This window comes from Oculina patagonica, chromosome 12 (assembly GCF_052425735.1).
Source record: "Oculina patagonica isolate OP01 chromosome 12, crgOcupat, whole genome shotgun sequence".
Lineage (NCBI taxonomy): Eukaryota > Metazoa > Cnidaria > Anthozoa > Scleractinia > Oculinidae > Oculina > Oculina patagonica.
The window spans coordinates 87,899-107,766 of NC_135769.1; the positions used below are offsets into that span (position 1 = coordinate 87,899).

At 37.9% G+C, this 19,868-nt stretch overlaps 1 protein-coding gene and 1 pseudogene across 3 annotated transcripts in view; both read left to right on the forward strand.

The window, feature by feature from the left end:
• Window positions 1-19,868, forward strand: part of LOC144633585 (harmonin-like) — a 31,147-nt gene that overhangs the window by 7,497 nt on the left and 3,782 nt on the right. For all 3 annotated transcript variants that reach the window (XM_078492430.1, XM_078492432.1, XM_078492431.1), the window contains exons 12-13: window positions 19,521-19,580; window positions 19,745-19,801. In XM_078492430.1, the coding sequence (XP_078348556.1) occupies window positions 19,521-19,580; window positions 19,745-19,801 (117 nt within the window). The remainder of the gene's footprint in view (window positions 1-19,520; window positions 19,581-19,744; window positions 19,802-19,868) is intronic.
• LOC144631377 (vesicular inhibitory amino acid transporter-like) lies at window positions 695-2,279 on the forward strand (annotated as a pseudogene).

A 19,868-nucleotide genomic window follows, 5' to 3' on the forward strand; every position in this document is an offset into this window, starting at 1 on the left:
TGACTTAAACACGGCCTATAACAATATAGCTGTACTCTGCTTTTTTTTTTCACCGACTACAAATTCCCCTTCATCATTTCGATTGAGGAAAGAATCATTCCTTGCCCCACAGTCGCAAGTAATAGTCATTACGTGCACCTGAACAATGGACCGCCATTTGGGCGTACAAAGCAAAACTGAACATACACCTAATTTCAATAACGTTGTCATAGAAAAAAGAAAAATTAAAAAAGGTAAATAGGAATTAATTAGCGTAGTTTCATAACTGATAGCATTAACAGAAAACTCAAGAGTTTTTATCTGCACACTTTAAGTCCAGTTTTTTGTGCTCTAACAAGATAAATTGATTTATTCCCATTTGGAGGCCATTTGTACGAATAAATTTCATGCATGCGCTTAATTAATTCTCATTTGACCTTTTTACTTTGTACTTTTTTCTATAAAAACCTTTAAATAGACCCTTTTATTAGAAGGTGGTAATTAGTGTCATTTTCCACCATTTTGTGTCGCTCTTGATTGGTTGTTAACTAGTAAGTTATAGTTAGTGCTAATAACTAGCTTGGTTTTCACGAGATGGATTCCTCTGATTAAAGTACCGCAAAAGTGATCGAAGGATTATCCGGAATAACACTCAGAGAAATTCAACAATATTCGAGGGGAACAACAACTTGATTGATCTGACAAAGATTTTGCCATGAGTAAGTCCAGAGCGTCTTCGCCTCTTCTAGAAACAGGAGAAAAAACCGACCAAGATGAGGCCGAAGAGGAGTTTGAGAGTAAAACTTCTTCTTTTCAAGCGTTTTTCAATATTTTTAACGCCAACACGGGCACAGGAATCCTCGCCATGCCATATGTTATACGTTTGACCGGTTATTGGGGAATTATTCTCACAATTCTCGTCGCTGCTCAGTCTCGGCAATTACACAGGAAAGCTCCTGATCTACTGCTTGCGAGAGGACACGGCTTATGAACATCTCTCCAAGTCGACGTATGCTGACCTTGGTGAAGCGTTCTGGCCGCGCTATGGCCGTGTTATGGTGCATATCACCAACTTTTTTGAGCAGTTCTCGCACTGCGTTCTATTTCTCATTATGTGTGGGACTGTGTTGGACCATACGTTCCCAGATTGTTCCGTGTCAGAGAGCGTTTGGATCGCTATCGTGTCCATTGCCGTGCTGCCGTGTGCGGGCATACGTACAATGAAGCACATATCTTGGATCAGTATCTTGACTGTTATCGTCGCTCTGGTCACTTCAACATGTGTGCTGGTACACACCTTGGCTCACTATCATCAGTGGAAGACACACAAGCTAGCTCCGTTTAAGTTCAAAGAAATGTCCATCGCCATGGGGATAATCGTGGTGACGTATTCCTCGCAGGCCTATCTGCCGATCATTGAGAAGTCCATGCGATACCCAGGAGAGTTCAACGCCATCATGGATTTCACCTACACTCTTGTTACTATGATCAAGTTCAGCTATGGGATCTTGGTGTTCTTTTGTTTTCGAGACCACACCGAGCAGATCATGACATTAAATGTTGCACATGGCGCTTTTTACATAGCTCTTTCCTTTACTGTTATTGTTACGGCGCTTCTGTTTTACGTCGTTCCTATGTTCACACTCTATGACATTTTTGAGCATCAGCTCAATGTTCCCTTGTTTGCCAAACTCAGTGACGAACCGCTTCGGTTCAACAAAAATTCAATGCCAAAATTGGTATTTAGGTTCGTTTTTATTTTGCTCTCTGTTCTTGTGGCAATTTTCGTGCCACATTTCGGCTTATTGATGGCATTTGTCGGTAGTTTTACCGGCACAATTCTAGTGCTAATTTATCCCTGTCTTTTCCATATTAAGCTTCATTATTCTTCTATGCCTTGGTATCACATACTACTTGATCTATCAATAGCTGTGTTTGGCATCGTAGGCTGTGTCTGTGGAGTGATATTTTCTTCCATACAAATCGTTAGAGAGTATGATTTTTATAGCATGTGGGGAATCGAGCCGGACGAAACTGTAGATTAGAAAAATACACATGGGTAATAAGTACATGTTATTAACAAAGTGCAAGGGCCGTTCTGGGAGAATAGGGAGCTTAAGCAAACTACGACGGCAACGTGAACGAGAACGTCACCAAACAAAATGTTTTTAAATGAACAGAATAATAACTGCACAAATTACAAAATTCTGCGTCAGTAGTTTGGAGAACGTGAACGACCACCGACGGTTAAATTTCCGTATTTCTATTTGGGGTTGAACGTTTCTTTACACATTCAGCTGGAGCTACAATCTTGGACAAAACTGTTGAAACACTTAACAAATTGCCACCTTTTTATCCAACGGAGTTCAGTTTTGCTATCCCCCTTCCCCCCCATTTCAATGTTGGTAATGCTTTAGTGTTTTTAAAACAAAGCCTGTGGAGCCGCAAACCACAAGAAACAACATTGAGTAGGGGTAGAGGGGGATAAGATATTTTAACCCGCTTGCAAGTCGAGTCATTTGCGAAAAATGCGTGAAATGCGTATGTGTCAACAAGTTTTGTCCAAGATTGTGTAAACGGCTTTTTCATGAATTTTGAGGAATTGCGATATTTCGGTGAGCTAAGGACCCATATATAATTAAAACTCTTCGAGTTGCTTTTGTAAAAATAATTTACGTCTCCAAAATATTGGTCACTTAAATTTTACAGGGAAAAAAGAGACTTCTCAGGTCAATGGCGCACGCATGTTCTTTCCTAGGGCGGTCGAATATGCTACTATGAGTAGGGCAAGCGCTTTTGAAGACCATTGGACGTGTTCTAGTCATTTAAAAAGTATTTAACCAAAGAATCCAGTTCTAAATTATATAGAGAGGACATTTTGCAATAATAGATCATTTCAAAATAGCCAGGTATTAGGGGTCACGTTCCAATATCCCGCGCTAACCCGCAGGATCTTAACACTAAATGCCGCAATTTTCGAAATGTTGTTTCTCCCCTTGAATTTAGAATTCAATAGATGATTTTTTGCGACAGTCGATTAACTTTGAATGCTAAACATAAACGAAGCGAAAAACTACGGTTAACAAAGGTTTTCAACGGTTAACGGCAAGTCTTTTGTAAAGAATAGAAGATGTCAAGGTATCTTTTATTAATAGCTGTTAACCGGTGTTAACCGTGTGTTAACCGTTCAAATAACTAAAAATTATCTTGTTAATCGTTCAGAATCACAGTGTTTACGCTAATTCAAAGTTGTAGCAGACAACTTAGGGTAACTAGTGCGAATTGAGAGAGAAAAGTCCTATTTAGTACACAGAAACAGTCGTTAGCAATAGTCTGTTATTAACTGCCTGTTTGTCACGCCGCGTCCATTTTGTCACGCTTGAGACGTTGTGGCGTGACGCCATTGCTTTTCACGTAATCCCACTCATAAAACGCCTGTAGCTTAATGCATTTTCGTTCTTTTCCTATGGAATTGTCAATACGTTACTTTTTGGCTTGTTTTCTGTACTGAACGTTTCTTTTTATGACTTCATTTGTGTGAATTGTACTCAGGTCGTTTGAATGTACACAGTGTATCGACTATTAGCGTTACAAATTGTTCTAATTACCATCAATGACGCACATAAAAACCAAACTTTGTATTTTATCTGAAGTTTGAAAATGTAGACATTTGATGGAAACTTGAATCAGCCCTTCAATAAAGCCATTTCCTATTCAAATCCTTGAAAAGACTCTGACTGAGTAGAATCAGTGAAAGTTCTGTTGACTCGATTGGTAACGAGCCTCCGAAAACCCTTGTAATTGATGATTCCATGGATGAATTAAAGCCTGTCGTGGTAACGAGCAGTTGGTGGTAAAGAACTCGAAAGGTACAAAAAGCTGCAGGCGTTTTATAGCAGAACTTTAAAGCGTTTTCTACTTATAAGCCAAAATATCGCTTACACTGTGTAAACGGCTTTTTCATGAATTTTGAGGAATTGCGATATTTCGGTGAGCTAAGGACCCATATATAATTAAAACTCTTCGAGTTGCTTTTGTAAAAATAATTTACGTCTCCAAAATATTGGTCACTTAAATTTTACAGGGAAAAAAGAGACTTCTCAGGTCAATGGCGCACGCATGTTCTTTCCTAGGGCGGTCGAATATGCTACTATGAGTAGGGCAAGCGCTTTTGAAGACCATTGGACGTGTTCTAGTCATTTAAAAAGTATTTAACCAAAGAATCCAGTTCTAAATTATATAGAGAGGACATTTTGCAATAATAGATCATTTCAAAATAGCCAGGTATTAGGGGTCACGTTCCAATATCCCGCGCTAACCCGCAGGATCTTAACACTAAATGCCGCAATTTTCGAAATGTTGTTTCTCCCCTTGAATTTAGAATTCAATAGATGATTTTTTGCGACAGTCGATTAACTTTGAATGCTAAACATAAACGAAGCGAAAAACTACGGTTAACAAAGGTTTTCAACGGTTAACGGCAAGTCTTTTGTAAAGAATAGAAGATGTCAAGGTATCTTTTATTAATAGCTGTTAACCGGTGTTAACCGTGTGTTAACCGTTCAAATAACTAAAAATTATCTTGTTAATCGTTCAGAATCACAGTGTTTACGCTAATTCAAAGTTGTAGCAGACAACTTAGGGTAACTAGTGCGAATTGAGAGAGAAAAGTCCTATTTAGTACACAGAAACAGTCGTTAGCAATAGTCTGTTATTAACTGCCTGTTTGTCACGCCGCGTCCATTTTGTCACGCTTGAGACGTTGTGGCGTGACGCCATTGCTTTTCACGTAATCCCACTCATAAAACGCCTGTAGCTTAATGCATTTTCGTTCTTTTCCTATGGAATTGTCAATACGTTACTTTTTGGCTTGTTTTCTGTACTGAACGTTTCTTTTTATGACTTCATTTGTGTGAATTGTACTCAGGTCGTTTGAATGTACACAGTGTATCGACTATTAGCGTTACAAATTGTTCTAATTACCATCAATGACGCACATAAAAACCAAACTTTGTATTTTATCTGAAGTTTGAAAATGTAGACATTTGATGGAAACTTGAATCAGCCCTTCAATAAAGCCATTTCCTATTCAAATCCTTGAAAAGACTCTGACTGAGTAGAATCAGTGAAAGTTCTGTTGACTCGATTGGTAACGAGCCTCCGAAAACCCTTGTAATTGATGATTCCATGGATGAATTAAAGCCTGTCGTGGTAACGAGCAGTTGGTGGTAAAGAACTCGAAAGGTACAAAAAGCTGAAGGCGTTTTATAGCAGAACTTTAAAGCGTTTTCTACTTATTAGCCAAAATATCGCTTACACAATCTTGGACAAAACTGTTGAAACACTTAACAAATTGCCACCTTTTTATCCAACGGAGTTCAGTTTTGCTATCCCCCTTCCCCCCATTTCAATGTTGGTAATGCTTTAGTGTTTTTAAAACAAAGCCTGTGGAGCCGCAAACCACAAGAAACAACATTGAGTAGGGGTAGAGGGGGATAAGATATTTTAACCCGCTTGCAAGTCGAGTCATTTGCGAAAAATGCGTGAAATGCGTATGTGTCAACAAGTTTTGTCCAAGATTGTGTAAACGGCTTTTTCATGAATTTTGAGGAATTGCGATATTTCGGTGAGCTAAGGACCCATATATAATTAAAACTCTTCGAGTTGCTTTTGTAAAAATAATTTACGTCTCCAAAATATTGGTCACTTAAATTTTACAGGGAAAAAAAGAGACTTCTCAGGTCAATGGCGCACGCATGTTCTTTCCTAGGGCGGTCGAATATGCTACTATGAGTAGGGCAAGCGCTTTTGAAGACCATTGGACGTGTTCTAGTCATTTAAAAAGTATTTAACCAAAGAATCCAGTTCTAAATTATATAGAGAGGACATTTTGCAATAATAGATCATTTCAAAATAGCCAGGTATTAGGGGTCACGTTCCAATATCCCGCGCTAACCCGCAGGATCTTAACACTAAATGCCGCAATTTTCGAAATGTTGTTTCTCCCCTTGAATTTAGAATTCAATAGATGATTTTTTGCGACAGTCGATTAACTTTGAATGCTAAACATAAACGAAGCGAAAAACTACGGTTAACAAAGGTTTTCAACGGTTAACGGCAAGTCTTTTGTAAAGAATAGAAGATGTCAAGGTATCTTTTTATTAATAGCTGTTAACCGGTGTTAACCGTGTGTTAACCGTTCAAATAACTAAAAATTATCTTGTTAATCGTTCAGAATCACAGTGTTTACGCTAATTCAAAGTTGTAGCAGACAACTTAGGGTAACTAGTGCGAATTGAGAGAGAAAAGTCCTATTTAGTACACAGAAACAGTCGTTAGCAATAGTCTGTTATTAACTGCCTGTTTGTCACGCCGCGTCCATTTTGTCACGCTTGAGACGTTGTGGCGTGACGCCATTGCTTTTCACGTAATCCCACTCATAAAACGCCTGTAGCTTAATGCATTTTCGTTCTTTTCCTATGGAATTGTCAATACGTTACTTTTTGGCTTGTTTTCTGTACTGAACGTTTCTTTTTATGACTTCATTTGTGTGAATTGTACTCAGGTCGTTTGAATGTACACAGTGTATCGACTATTAGCGTTACAAATTGTTCTAATTACCATCAATGACGCACATAAAAACCAAACTTTGTATTTTATCTGAAGTTTGAAAATGTAGACATTTGATGGAAACTTGAATCAGCCCTTCAATAAAGCCATTTCCTATTCAAATCCTTGAAAAGACTCTGACTGAGTAGAATCAGTGAAAGTTCTGTTGACTCGATTGGTAACGAGCCTCCGAAAACCCTTGTAATTGATGATTCCATGGATGAATTAAAGCCTGTCGTGGTAACGAGCAGTTGGTGGTAAAGAACTCGAAAGGTACAAAAAGCTGAAGGCGTTTTATAGCAGAACTTTAAAGCGTTTTCTACTTATTAGCCAAAATATCGCTTACACTGTGTAAACGGCTTTTTCATGAATTTTGAGGAATTGCGATATTTCGGTGAGCTAAGGACCCATATATAATTAAAACTCTTCGAGTTGCTTTTGTAAAAATAATTTACGTCTCCAAAATATTGGTCACTTAAATTTTACAGGGAAAAAAAGAGACTTCTCAGGTCAATGGCGCACGCATGTTCTTTCCTAGGGCGGTCGAATATGCTACTATGAGTAGGGCAAGCGCTTTTGAAGACCATTGGACGTGTTCTAGTCATTTAAAAAGTATTTAACCAAAGAATCCAGTTCTAAATTATATAGAGAGGACATTTTGCAATAATAGATCATTTCAAAATAGCCAGGTATTAGGGGTCACGTTCCAATATCCCGCGCTAACCCGCAGGATCTTAACACTAAATGCCGCAATTTTCGAAATGTTGTTTCTCCCCTTGAATTTAGAATTCAATAGATGATTTTTTGCGACAGTCGATTAACTTTGAATGCTAAACATAAACGAAGCGAAAAACTACGGTTAACAAAGGTTTTCAACGGTTAACGGCAAGTCTTTTGTAAAGAATAGAAGATGTCAAGGTATCTTTTATTAATAGCTGTTAACCGGTGTTAACCGTGTGTTAACCGTTCAAATAACTAAAAATTATCTTGTTAATCGTTCAGAATCACAGTGTTTACGCTAATTCAAAGTTGTAGCAGACAACTTAGGGTAACTAGTGCGAATTGAGAGAGAAAAGTCCTATTTAGTACACAGAAACAGTCGTTAGCAATAGTCTGTTATTAACTGCCTGTTTGTCACGCCGCGTCCATTTTGTCACGCTTGAGACGTTGTGGCGTGACGCCATTGCTTTTCACGTAATCCCACTCATAAAACGCCTGTAGCTTAATGCATTTTCGTTCTTTTCCTATGGAATTGTCAATACGTTACTTTTTGGCTTGTTTTCTGTACTGAACGTTTCTTTTTATGACTTCATTTGTGTGAATTGTACTCAGGTCGTTTGAATGTACACAGTGTATCGACTATTAGCGTTACAAATTGTTCTAATTACCATCAATGACGCACATAAAAACCAAACTTTGTATTTTATCTGAAGTTTGAAAATGTAGACATTTGATGGAAACTTGAATCAGCCCTTCAATAAAGCCATTTCCTATTCAAATCCTTGAAAAGACTCTGACTGAGTAGAATCAGTGAAAGTTCTGTTGACTCGATTGGTAACGAGCCTCCGAAAACCCTTGTAATTGATGATTCCATGGATGAATTAAAGCCTGTCGTGGTAACGAGCAGTTGGTGGTAAAGAACTCGAAAGGTACAAAAAGCTGAAGGCGTTTTATAGCAGAACTTTAAAGCGTTTTCTACTTATTAGCCAAAATATCGCTTACACAATCTTGGACAAAACTGTTGAAACACTTAACAAATTGCCACCTTTTTATCCAACGGAGTTCAGTTTTGCTATCCCCCTTCCCCCCATTTCAATGTTGGTAATGCTTTAGTGTTTTTAAAACAAAGCCTGTGGAGCCGCAAACCACAAGAAACAACATTGAGTAGGGGTAGAGGGGGATAAGATATTTTAACCCGCTTGCAAGTCGAGTCATTTGCGAAAAATGCGTGAAATGCGTATGTGTCAACAAGTTTTGTCCAAGATTGTGTAAACGGCTTTTTCATGAATTTTGAGGAATTGCGATATTTCGGTGAGCTAAGGACCCATATATAATTAAAACTCTTCGAGTTGCTTTTGTAAAAATAATTTACGTCTCCAAAATATTGGTCACTTAAATTTTACAGGGAAAAAAGAGACTTCTCAGGTCAATGGCGCACGCATGTTCTTTCCTAGGGCGGTCGAATATGCTACTATGAGTAGGGCAAGCGCTTTTGAAGACCATTGGACGTGTTCTAGTCATTTAAAAAGTATTTAACCAAAGAATCCAGTTCTAAATTATATAGAGAGGACATTTTGCAATAATAGATCATTTCAAAATAGCCAGGTATTAGGGGTCACGTTCCAATATCCCGCGCTAACCCGCAGGATCTTAACACTAAATGCCGCAATTTTCGAAATGTTGTTTCTCCCCTTGAATTTAGAATTCAATAGATGATTTTTTGCGACAGTCGATTAACTTTGAATGCTAAACATAAACGAAGCGAAAAACTACGGTTAACAAAGGTTTTCAACGGTTAACGGCAAGTCTTTTGTAAAGAATAGAAGATGTCAAGGTATCTTTTATTAATAGCTGTTAACCGGTGTTAACCGTGTGTTAACCGTTCAAATAACTAAAAATTATCTTGTTAATCGTTCAGAATCACAGTGTTTACGCTAATTCAAAGTTGTAGCAGACAACTTAGGGTAACTAGTGCGAATTGAGAGAGAAAAGTCCTATTTAGTACACAGAAACAGTCGTTAGCAATAGTCTGTTATTAACTGCCTGTTTGTCACGCCGCGTCCATTTTGTCACGCTTGAGACGTTGTGGCGTGACGCCATTGCTTTTCACGTAATCCCACTCATAAAACGCCTGTAGCTTAATGCATTTTCGTTCTTTTCCTATGGAATTGTCAATACGTTACTTTTTGGCTTGTTTTCTGTACTGAACGTTTCTTTTTATGACTTCATTTGTGTGAATTGTACTCAGGTCGTTTGAATGTACACAGTGTATCGACTATTAGCGTTACAAATTGTTCTAATTACCATCAATGACGCACATAAAAACCAAACTTTGTATTTTATCTGAAGTTTGAAAATGTAGACATTTGATGGAAACTTGAATCAGCCCTTCAATAAAGCCATTTCCTATTCAAATCCTTGAAAAGACTCTGACTGAGTAGAATCAGTGAAAGTTCTGTTGACTCGATTGGTAACGAGCCTCCGAAAACCCTTGTAATTGATGATTCCATGGATGAATTAAAGCCTGTCGTGGTAACGAGCAGTTGGTGGTAAAGAACTCGAAAGGTACAAAAAGCTGAAGGCGTTTTATAGCAGAACTTTAAAGCGTTTTCTACTTATTAGCCAAAATATCGCTTACACAATCTTGGACAAAACTGTTGAAACACTTAACAAATTGCCACCTTTTTATCCAACGGAGTTCAGTTTTGCTATCCCCCTTCCCCCCATTTCAATGTTGGTAATGCTTTAGTGTTTTTAAAACAAAGCCTGTGGAGCCGCAAACCACAAGAAACAACATTGAGTAGGGGTAGAGGGGGATAAGATATTTTAACCCGCTTGCAAGTCGAGTCATTTGCGAAAAATGCGTGAAATGCGTATGTGTCAACAAGTTTTGTCCAAGATTGTGTAAACGGCTTTTTCATGAATTTTGAGGAATTGCGATATTTCGGTGAGCTAAGGACCCATATATAATTAAAACTCTTCGAGTTGCTTTTGTAAAAATAATTTACGTCTCCAAAATATTGGTCACTTAAATTTTACAGGGAAAAAAGAGACTTCTCAGGTCAATGGCGCACGCATGTTCTTTCCTAGGGCGGTCGAATATGCTACTATGAGTAGGGCAAGCGCTTTTGAAGACCATTGGACGTGTTCTAGTCATTTAAAAAGTATTTAACCAAAGAATCCAGTTCTAAATTATATAGAGAGGACATTTTGCAATAATAGATCATTTCAAAATAGCCAGGTATTAGGGGTCACGTTCCAATATCCCGCGCTAACCCGCAGGATCTTAACACTAAATGCCGCAATTTTCGAAATGTTGTTTCTCCCCTTGAATTTAGAATTCAATAGATGATTTTTTGCGACAGTCGATTAACTTTGAATGCTAAACATAAACGAAGCGAAAAACTACGGTTAACAAAGGTTTTCAACGGTTAACGGCAAGTCTTTTGTAAAGAATAGAAGATGTCAAGGTATCTTTTATTAATAGCTGTTAACCGGTGTTAACCGTGTGTTAACCGTTCAAATAACTAAAAATTATCTTGTTAATCGTTCAGAATCACAGTGTTTACGCTAATTCAAAGTTGTAGCAGACAACTTAGGGTAACTAGTGCGAATTGAGAGAGAAAAGTCCTATTTAGTACACAGAAACAGTCGTTAGCAATAGTCTGTTATTAACTGCCTGTTTGTCACGCCGCGTCCATTTTGTCACGCTTGAGACGTTGTGGCGTGACGCCATTGCTTTTCACGTAATCCCACTCATAAAACGCCTGTAGCTTAATGCATTTTCGTTCTTTTCCTATGGAATTGTCAATACGTTACTTTTTGGCTTGTTTTCTGTACTGAACGTTTCTTTTTATGACTTCATTTGTGTGAATTGTACTCAGGTCGTTTGAATGTACACAGTGTATCGACTATTAGCGTTACAAATTGTTCTAATTACCATCAATGACGCACATAAAAACCAAACTTTGTATTTTATCTGAAGTTTGAAAATGTAGACATTTGATGGAAACTTGAATCAGCCCTTCAATAAAGCCATTTCCTATTCAAATCCTTGAAAAGACTCTGACTGAGTAGAATCAGTGAAAGTTCTGTTGACTCGATTGGTAACGAGCCTCCGAAAACCCTTGTAATTGATGATTCCATGGATGAATTAAAGCCTGTCGTGGTAACGAGCAGTTGGTGGTAAAGAACTCGAAAGGTACAAAAAGCTGAAGGCGTTTTATAGCAGAACTTTAAAGCGTTTTCTACTTATTAGCCAAAATATCGCTTACACAATCTTGGACAAAACTGTTGAAACACTTAACAAATTGCCACCTTTTTATCCAACGGAGTTCAGTTTTGCTATCCCCCTTCCCCCCATTTCAATGTTGGTAATGCTTTAGTGTTTTTAAAACAAAGCCTGTGGAGCCGCAAACCACAAGAAACAACATTGAGTAGGGGTAGAGGGGGATAAGATATTTTAACCCGCTTGCAAGTCGAGTCATTTGCGAAAAATGCGTGAAATGCGTATGTGTCAACAAGTTTTGTCCAAGATTGTGTAAACGGCTTTTTCATGAATTTTGAGGAATTGCGATATTTCGGTGAGCTAAGGACCCATATATAATTAAAACTCTTCGAGTTGCTTTTGTAAAAATAATTTACGTCTCCAAAATATTGGTCACTTAAATTTTACAGGGAAAAAAAGAGACTTCTCAGGTCAATGGCGCACGCATGTTCTTTCCTAGGGCGGTCGAATATGCTACTATGAGTAGGGCAAGCGCTTTTGAAGACCATTGGACGTGTTCTAGTCATTTAAAAAGTATTTAACCAAAGAATCCAGTTCTAAATTATATAGAGAGGACATTTTGCAATAATAGATCATTTCAAAATAGCCAGGTATTAGGGGTCACGTTCCAATATCCCGCGCTAACCCGCAGGATCTTAACACTAAATGCCGCAATTTTCGAAATGTTGTTTCTCCCCTTGAATTTAGAATTCAATAGATGATTTTTTGCGACAGTCGATTAACTTTGAATGCTAAACATAAACGAAGCGAAAAACTACGGTTAACAAAGGTTTTCAACGGTTAACGGCAAGTCTTTTGTAAAGAATAGAAGATGTCAAGGTATCTTTTATTAATAGCTGTTAACCGGTGTTAACCGTGTGTTAACCGTTCAAATAACTAAAAATTATCTTGTTAATCGTTCAGAATCACAGTGTTTACGCTAATTCAAAGTTGTAGCAGACAACTTAGGGTAACTAGTGCGAATTGAGAGAGAAAAGTCCTATTTAGTACACAGAAACAGTCGTTAGCAATAGTCTGTTATTAACTGCCTGTTTGTCACGCCGCGTCCATTTTGTCACGCTTGAGACGTTGTGGCGTGACGCCATTGCTTTTCACGTAATCCCACTCATAAAACGCCTGTAGCTTAATGCATTTTCGTTCTTTTCCTATGGAATTGTCAATACGTTACTTTTTGGCTTGTTTTCTGTACTGAACGTTTCTTTTTATGACTTCATTTGTGTGAATTGTACTCAGGTCGTTTGAATGTACACAGTGTATCGACTATTAGCGTTACAAATTGTTCTAATTACCATCAATGACGCACATAAAAACCAAACTTTGTATTTTATCTGAAGTTTGAAAATGTAGACATTTGATGGAAACTTGAATCAGCCCTTCAATAAAGCCATTTCCTATTCAAATCCTTGAAAAGACTCTGACTGAGTAGAATCAGTGAAAGTTCTGTTGACTCGATTGGTAACGAGCCTCCGAAAACCCTTGTAATTGATGATTCCATGGATGAATTAAAGCCTGTCGTGGTAACGAGCAGTTGGTGGTAAAGAACTCGAAAGGTACAAAAAGCTGAAGGCGTTTTATAGCAGAACTTTAAAGCGTTTTCTACTTATTAGCCAAAATATCGCTTACACAATCTTGGACAAAACTGTTGAAACACTTAACAAATTGCCACCTTTTTATCCAACGGAGTTCAGTTTTGCTATCCCCCTTCCCCCCATTTCAATGTTGGTAATGCTTTAGTGTTTTTAAAACAAAGCCTGTGGAGCCGCAAACCACAAGAAACAACATTGAGTAGGGGTAGAGGGGGATAAGATATTTTAACCCGCTTGCAAGTCGAGTCATTTGCGAAAAATGCGTGAAATGCGTATGTGTCAACAAGTTTTGTCCAAGATTGTGTAAACGGCTTTTTCATGAATTTTGAGGAATTGCGATATTTCGGTGAGCTAAGGACCCATATATAATTAAAACTCTTCGAGTTGCTTTTGTAAAAATAATTTACGTCTCCAAAATATTGGTCACTTAAATTTTACAGGGAAAAAAGAGACTTCTCAGGTCAATGGCGCACGCATGTTCTTTCCTAGGGCGGTCGAATATGCTACTATGAGTAGGGCAAGCGCTTTTGAAGACCATTGGACGTGTTCTAGTCATTTAAAAAGTATTTAACCAAAGAATCCAGTTCTAAATTATATAGAGAGGACATTTTGCAATAATAGATCATTTCAAAATAGCCAGGTATTAGGGGTCACGTTCCAATATCCCGCGCTAACCCGCAGGATCTTAACACTAAATGCCGCAATTTTCGAAATGTTGTTTCTCCCCCTTGAATTTAGAATTCAATAGATGATTTTTTGCGACAGTCGATTAACTTTGAATGCTAAACATAAACGAAGCGAAAAACTACGGTTAACAAAGGTTTTCAACGGTTAACGGCAAGTCTTTTGTAAAGAATAGAAGATGTCAAGGTATCTTTTATTAATAGCTGTTAACCGGTGTTAACCGTGTGTTAACCGTTCAAATAACTAAAAATTATCTTGTTAATCGTTCAGAATCACAGTGTTTACGCTAATTCAAAGTTGTAGCAGACAACTTAGGGTAACTAGTGCGAATTGAGAGAGAAAAGTCCTATTTAGTACACAGAAACAGTCGTTAGCAATAGTCTGTTATTAACTGCCTGTTTGTCACGCCGCGTCCATTTTGTCACGCTTGAGACGTTGTGGCGTGACGCCATTGCTTTTCACGTAATCCCACTCATAAAACGCCTGTAGCTTAATGCATTTTCGTTCTTTTCCTATGGAATTGTCAATACGTTACTTTTTGGCTTGTTTTCTGTACTGAACGTTTCTTTTTATGACTTCATTTGTGTGAATTGTACTCAGGTCGTTTGAATGTACACAGTGTATCGACTATTAGCGTTACAAATTGTTCTAATTACCATCAATGACGCACATAAAAACCAAACTTTGTATTTTATCTGAAGTTTGAAAATGTAGACATTTGATGGAAACTTGAATCAGCCCTTCAATAAAGCCATTTCCTATTCAAATCCTTGAAAAGACTCTGACTGAGTAGAATCAGTGAAAGTTCTGTTGACTCGATTGGTAACGAGCCTCCGAAAACCCTTGTAATTGATGATTCCATGGATGAATTAAAGCCTGTCGTGGTAACGAGCAGTTGGTGGTAAAGAACTCGAAAGGTACAAAAAGCTGAAGGCGTTTTATAGCAGAACTTTAAAGCGTTTTCTACTTATTAGCCAAAATATCGCTTACACTGTGTAAACGGCTTTTTCATGAATTTTGAGGAATTGCGATATTTCGGTGAGCTAAGGACCCATATATAATTAAAACTCTTCGAGTTGCTTTTGTAAAAATAATTTACGTCTCCAAAATATTGGTCACTTAAATTTTACAGGGAAAAAAGAGACTTCTCAGGTCAATGGCGCACGCATGTTCTTTCCTAGGGCGGTCGAATATGCTACTATGAGTAGGGCAAGCGCTTTTGAAGACCATTGGACGTGTTCTAGTCATTTAAAAAGTATTTAACCAAAGAATCCAGTTCTAAATTATATAGAGAGGACATTTTGCAATAATAGATCATTTCAAAATAGCCAGGTATTAGGGGTCACGTTCCAATATCCCGCGCTAACCCGCAGGATCTTAACACTAAATGCCGCAATTTTCGAAATGTTGTTTCTCCCCTTGAATTTAGAATTCAATAGATGATTTTTTGCGACAGTCAATTAACTTTGAATGCTAAACATAAACGAAGCGAAAAACTACGGTTAACAAAGGTTTTCAACGGTTAACGGCAAGTCTTTTGTAAAGAATAGAAGATGTCAAGGTATCTTTTATTAATAGCTGTTAACCGGTGTTAACCGTGTGTTAACCGTTCAAATAACTAAAAATTATCTTGTTAATCGTTCAGAATCACAGTGTTTACGCTAATTCAAAGTTGTAGCAGACAACTTAGGGTAACTAGTGCGAATTGAGAGAGAAAAGTCCTATTTAGTACACAGAAACAGTCGTTAGCAATAGTCTGTTATTAACTGCCTGTTTGTCACGCCGCGTCCATTTTGTCACGCTTGAGACGTTGTGGCGTGACGCCATTGCTTTTCACGTAATCCCACTCATAAAACGCCTGTAGCTTAATGCATTTTCGTTCTTTTCCTATGGAATTGTCAATACGTTACTTTTTGGCTTGTTTTCTGTACTGAACGTTTCTTTTTATGACTTCATTTGTGTGAATTGTACTCAGGTCGTTTGAATGTACACAGTGTATCGACTATTAGCGTTACAAATTGTTCTAATTACCATCAATGACGCACATAAAAACCAAACTTTGTATTTTATCTGAAGTTTGAAAATGTAGACATTTGATGGAAACTTGAATCAGCCCTTCAATAAAGCCATTTCCTATTCAAATCCTTGAAAAGACTCTGACTGAGTAGAATCAGTGAAAGTTCTGTTGACTCGATTGGTAACGAGCCTCCGAAAACCCTTGTAATTGATGATTCCATGGATGAATTAAAGCCTGTCGTGGTAACGAGCAGTTGGTGGTAAAGAACTCGAAAGGTACAAAAAGCTGAAGGCGTTTTATAGCAGAACTTTAAAGCGTTTTCTACTTATTAGCCAAAATATCGCTTACACTGTGTAAACGGCTTTTTCATGAATTTTGAGGAATTGCGATATTTCGGTGAGCTAAGGACCCATATATAATTAAAACTCTTCGAGTTGCTTTTGTAAAAATAATTTACGTCTCCAAAATATTGGTCACTTAAATTTTACAGGGAAAAAAGAGACTTCTCAGGTCAATGGCGCACGCATGTTCTTTCCTAGGGCGGTCGAATATGCTACTATGAGTAGGGCAAGCGCTTTTGAAGACCATTGGACGTGTTCTAGTCATTTAAAAAGTATTTAACCAAAGAATCCAGTTCTAAATTATATAGAGAGGACATTTTGCAATAATAGATCATTTCAAAATAGCCAGGTATTAGGGGTCACGTTCCAATATCCCGCGCTAACCCGCAGGATCTTAACACTAAATGCCGCAATTTTCGAAATGTTGTTTCTCCCCTTGAATTTAGAATTCAATAGATGATTTTTTGCGACAGTCGATTAACTTTGAATGCTAAACATAAACGAAGCGAAAAACTACGGTTAACAAAGGTTTTCAACGGTTAACGGCAAGTCTTTTGTAAAGAATAGAAGATGTCAAGGTATCTTTTATTAATAGCTGTTAACCGGTGTTAACCGTGTGTTAACCGTTCAAATAACTAAAAATTATCTTGTTAATCGTTCAGAATCACAGTGTTTACGCTAATTCAAAGTTGTAGCAGACAACTTAGGGTAACTAGTGCGAATTGAGAGAGAAAAGTCCTATTTAGTACACAGAAACAGTCGTTAGCAATAGTCTGTTATTAACTGCCTGTTTGTCACGCCGCGTCCATTTTGTCACGCTTGAGACGTTGTGGCGTGACGCCATTGCTTTTCACGTAATCCCACTCATAAAACGCCTGTAGCTTAATGCATTTTCGTTCTTTTCCTATGGAATTGTCAATACGTTACTTTTTGGCTTGTTTTCTGTACTGAACGTTTCTTTTTATGACTTCATTTGTGTGAATTGTACTCAGGTCGTTTGAATGTACACAGTGTATCGACTATTAGCGTTACAAATTGTTCTAATTACCATCAATGACGCACATAAAAACCAAACTTTGTATTTTATCTGAAGTTTGAAAATGTAGACATTTGATGGAAACTTGAATCAGCCCTTCAATAAAGCCATTTCCTATTCAAATCCTTGAAAAGACTCTGACTGAGTAGAATCAGTGAAAGTTCTGTTGACTCGATTGGTAACGAGCCTCCGAAAACCCTTGTAATTGATGATTCCATGGATGAATTAAAGCCTGTCGTGGTAACGAGCAGTTGGTGGTAAAGAACTCGAAAGGTACAAAAAGCTGAAGGCGTTTTATAGCAGAACTTTAAAGCGTTTTCTACTTATTAGCCAAAATATCGCTTACACAATCTTGGACAAAACTGTTGAAACACTTAACAAATTGCCACCTTTTTATCCAACGGAGTTCAGTTTTGCTATCCCCCTTCCCCCCATTTCAATGTTGGTAATGCTTTAGTGTTTTTAAAACAAAGCCTGTGGAGCCGCAAACCACAAGAAACAACATTGAGTAGGGGTAGAGGGGGATAAGATATTTTAACCCGCTTGCAAGTCGAGTCATTTGCGAAAAATGCGTGAAATGCGTATGTGTCAACAAGTTTTGTCCAAGATTGTAGTTCCTAAACCAATAGATACACTGGATAATCACGAAATTCTCGAATAAAAAAATTCATTTTTTCACTAGGCGTTGTCCTCGGGGTCGCCGTCGTCATTGCTTAAGCTCCCTAATATCCGCCCAAGGTGACGGTACGTGCCGAACGCAGCGAAGACTGTACAGAAAACACCGCCGAGGGCCGATATTCCCCCAGTACGGTTCCAAGAAAGCTTGGTTAATAAAAGATTTATTACATGACTGGAAAATATTTTTATAGATATAAGCGGAAAGCTGAAAAAAAAAATGGGATTCTAAGCAAGGATCCACCGAGTGTTTCGATCGGGAAAGAATTCCTAAACGTTTTAAAAACTAATAAAAAGTACTTTTCAATACTAAAATAGGCTGTAAGAAAAAAACAACGTTTCGACATCTTCAAGATGTCATTGTCAAAGTAAGATGCGAAGGTCAGTTCGTGCTTAAACGGATCTTCAATTATGCGCATAAATATAGGATGACAAAAAGGGGAAAAGGTGAAAAGAAAAAGTGACGATTACGAAAGCAATGTTAATTAAGAAAACAATTTTGCTCTGATTGAGTCGGACATATAATATTTCATATAACAGGCAGTCAATTTTGCACTTGCATTTCTTCAAGATGGTGATGTGGTTTCTGACACCTGAGATCTTTTCTCCAAAGGAGGTATTCATTTTCCTTTCATGTTAAAACACAGGTTATCTCATCTGTAGACTCTCAGTATATTTGTTTCTTTTGATGAACTTCAACTTGGAACTTACCCAGTGAACTTGGCAGGTTAATGCGCGCATTCTTTGGAGAAATGGAGGATAGTTGATAAGCTCGGTTCAGCACTGTTATTGTACGGAGACCTTTGTTTAGACCTGAGTGCCATTCTTCAATAATTCCATATCAAGAAAAGCCAGTGCGTTGTTTATTGACATTTCCGTGGTGAATTGAATAGACGTCTGGTGATGAGGGTTTACAAAAAGAGTTGGCCGAGGATTAGTTGACAGTGGTTGTTAACGTATCATAGGCTTATCGTCTATAAAAGGGCGGCATTTGTCCTGTACTTTGGATGTATTCTCTTCGATGCAACCGCTTTCTATAAGGGCCAGTGGGCGACCCCATGGCGACTTCGCCAATCTGTTCATGAAGAAGACTGGCCATTGAACTGGAAAAATGAAATTAAGAAGTTGAAACGGATCTGGTTTGTTGATGTTAAAATTGTGCGTTCTTTTAATTTTGAAAACGCAAATCGTATGGCAAATTTCAATGATAAGAACAGTTAAAGCGCTTGTTTATTAATGCAATCAGAAAATGGTTGCGGTCACATCAACGCCGATAACCACAATTAGTTCTTGTTAAGCTTCAGTTATATGACGTCAGCCTTAACAGTAAACTGAATATTGGCCACGTTCTTTACTGAAAGTGATAAGGGGGTTGGGAGGGGGGTGGGGTGTCTCGATCACGTTTCACAGAAAATTAAACGCTAGCTTCTTTCACAATTAAGGCATCATAGCTGTCCCTGCTTGATACATAATTACAGTATTCTATATAAGGATATGACATCTTAACAATAAAGGAACACGCCCAGTAAATATTTGAAGATGAGATTCTTATGCTCAGCAATTCAAAAGTTCGTTTTCTTTCTAGATTGGTGATCAAATAGTGGCAGTTAACGGCAAGAATATTATGAACCTAAGGTATTCTGAGGTACGTACAGTGACATTTGTAACGATTCCTAGTTCACATGTGTTATCGAGCCAAAGTGAGGATGACGAAATTACCCCCTTCCCCCCTCCATTCCACTAGCATTTCTGTATCTGTCTGGAAATTTGCTCAGCCCAATCATTTAATCTATTTTTTTTTTCTTGTAGTCCATATACTTGCTGAAGTCTTTCAAGGAATTACAGCTTGTTCTCCGGCACGACAAGGTATTGTTTGTGATTTACCGCTAAATCAGTAGAGATTATTAAGGTAAACTTGCAGCTATAGTAGATT